The following is a 1,649-nucleotide window of genomic DNA, read 5'->3' on the forward strand; positions in this document are numbered from 1 at the left end:
CTAAAATAGGCAATAATTGAGAACCAACTGCATCTACAATCTACATCCATCCACTTACTCTCAGTCCTGCCATGTGGGCTGGACCCCCATCAGTAACGCGGGATATGAAGATGCCTTCATCATCTCCTTTGTACGGCGTTGACCCATGGCCCCCTGCAATTGACAGCCCAAGGCCTCCTGTGGTTCGCTCCACATTAACCTCAAACTTTTTAACCTCAACAACAACTGTGGGACCCGTTTCTGAAACTACAGATGGAGAGGAATGATATTTATAACATGAAATCTGTCGCTGCTCACTTTATTATTACCTTATCAGTTTTTCAGCTGGCTTTGTTTTAACTGTTGATGAATGATTTTAGGGATAACATAGTTCTCATACACTAACAAGAAAACTAATCACAGAATTTCTTTATTTCATTTCCTTTGGCACCATGCCTCTTTGTGTTTTACTTACCTATGGAGCGACTATCAGCATCGGAACCTGATCCAGGATGGTCATGGACACTGTCTCCTTCACTGCCTTCTCCTCGCTGCATGGCCTGCTGCTGTTACAAAAATTAAACAGTTAGCACTTCTAAATCCTTCAAATCTATGTTGCAAAATTACTAAGTATATTCATCTTTAAGTCAATTATATTCAAGATTTCCCCAAATCCCTCAATTATCAAATCTTAAACCAAGTTTGCAGAAGAGCATACGGTTCATTCCTCAAAATCTATAAACCAAGAACATTTGATCCCCACTCCCCCCCCCCAAAAAAAAGCATGCAGGTGGTATCAGATACTTATGATTAAAAATTAGCTCTCTCATACAAATGATTCTGTATTTGGTGATTACATTTGATTCAAGAAATATATCATTTCAATTATATTTCTGGATATATTACAGTCATCCCATGCTTAACATCCATTCAAAGGACAACTACCTGGTACTGTGGCTCATAAACACAGGGTATGTTACATTATTGTTACTGCCACAGTCATAAGCATACTTTGCCTGATTAAGTGTTTCAAAACTAGGAGCAAGGAACTGCTATTCACACTATATTTCATAGAATGTATTATGAATATGAAGTTGGGATAACTGTGGTTTACATATTCTGCTAGTTATATCACAAAGATGCTCAACACCCACCTTATACATTAAGATTTAACAAATATATATGCACGAAACAAATTATTTCTATTAAAATCTATGCTTTATTGTAAATTAGGAATAAATACATGTAACATGACATATCTGTTGGGTTATCCACACCAATACCAAATGGCCAGGCAAGAGAACAAATTCCAAGAGTTAATATGAGATAATATGATTACTTTTCAAAATCATCATCTGCTGCATAAGCTTATGGAAAAAAAAATGCAAGACTGATATGTGCAGTAACATATGCCATATCAAAGCTGGAAAACCAGTCCCTTTTCTTGTTTATAGCACCAATATTTACAAACTGTAGCATGCATGTATTTGTATTCCATATAGGTAGGTCAAAATTAAAAATTAAAAAATACTGATAAACATATGCTGAAGCATGCCTCAAATGAAGAACTCTTATTGAAACATCTGAATATAAAACAACAGGCAAATTATCAAGAAGCACTGAAAAAATATTCACACATTTGAAATTATCTATGAATCCACTGGGGGATC

General features: G+C 35.8%; 1 protein-coding gene across 1 annotated transcript in view; it reads right to left on the minus strand.

Annotated features, from left to right (window-relative positions):
* Window positions 1–1,649, minus strand: part of LOC119591029 (protein scribble homolog) — a gene marked incomplete at its 5' end in the record, with an annotated part of 112,139 nt that overhangs the window by 56,258 nt on the left and 54,232 nt on the right. The window contains 2 exon segments of the mRNA XM_037939758.1: window positions 59–246; window positions 455–545. Coding sequence (XP_037795686.1) covers window positions 59–246; window positions 455–545 — 279 coding nt within the window.

This window comes from Penaeus monodon, chromosome 28, assembly GCF_015228065.2.
Source record: "Penaeus monodon isolate SGIC_2016 chromosome 28, NSTDA_Pmon_1, whole genome shotgun sequence".
NCBI lineage: Eukaryota > Metazoa > Arthropoda > Malacostraca > Decapoda > Penaeidae > Penaeus > Penaeus monodon.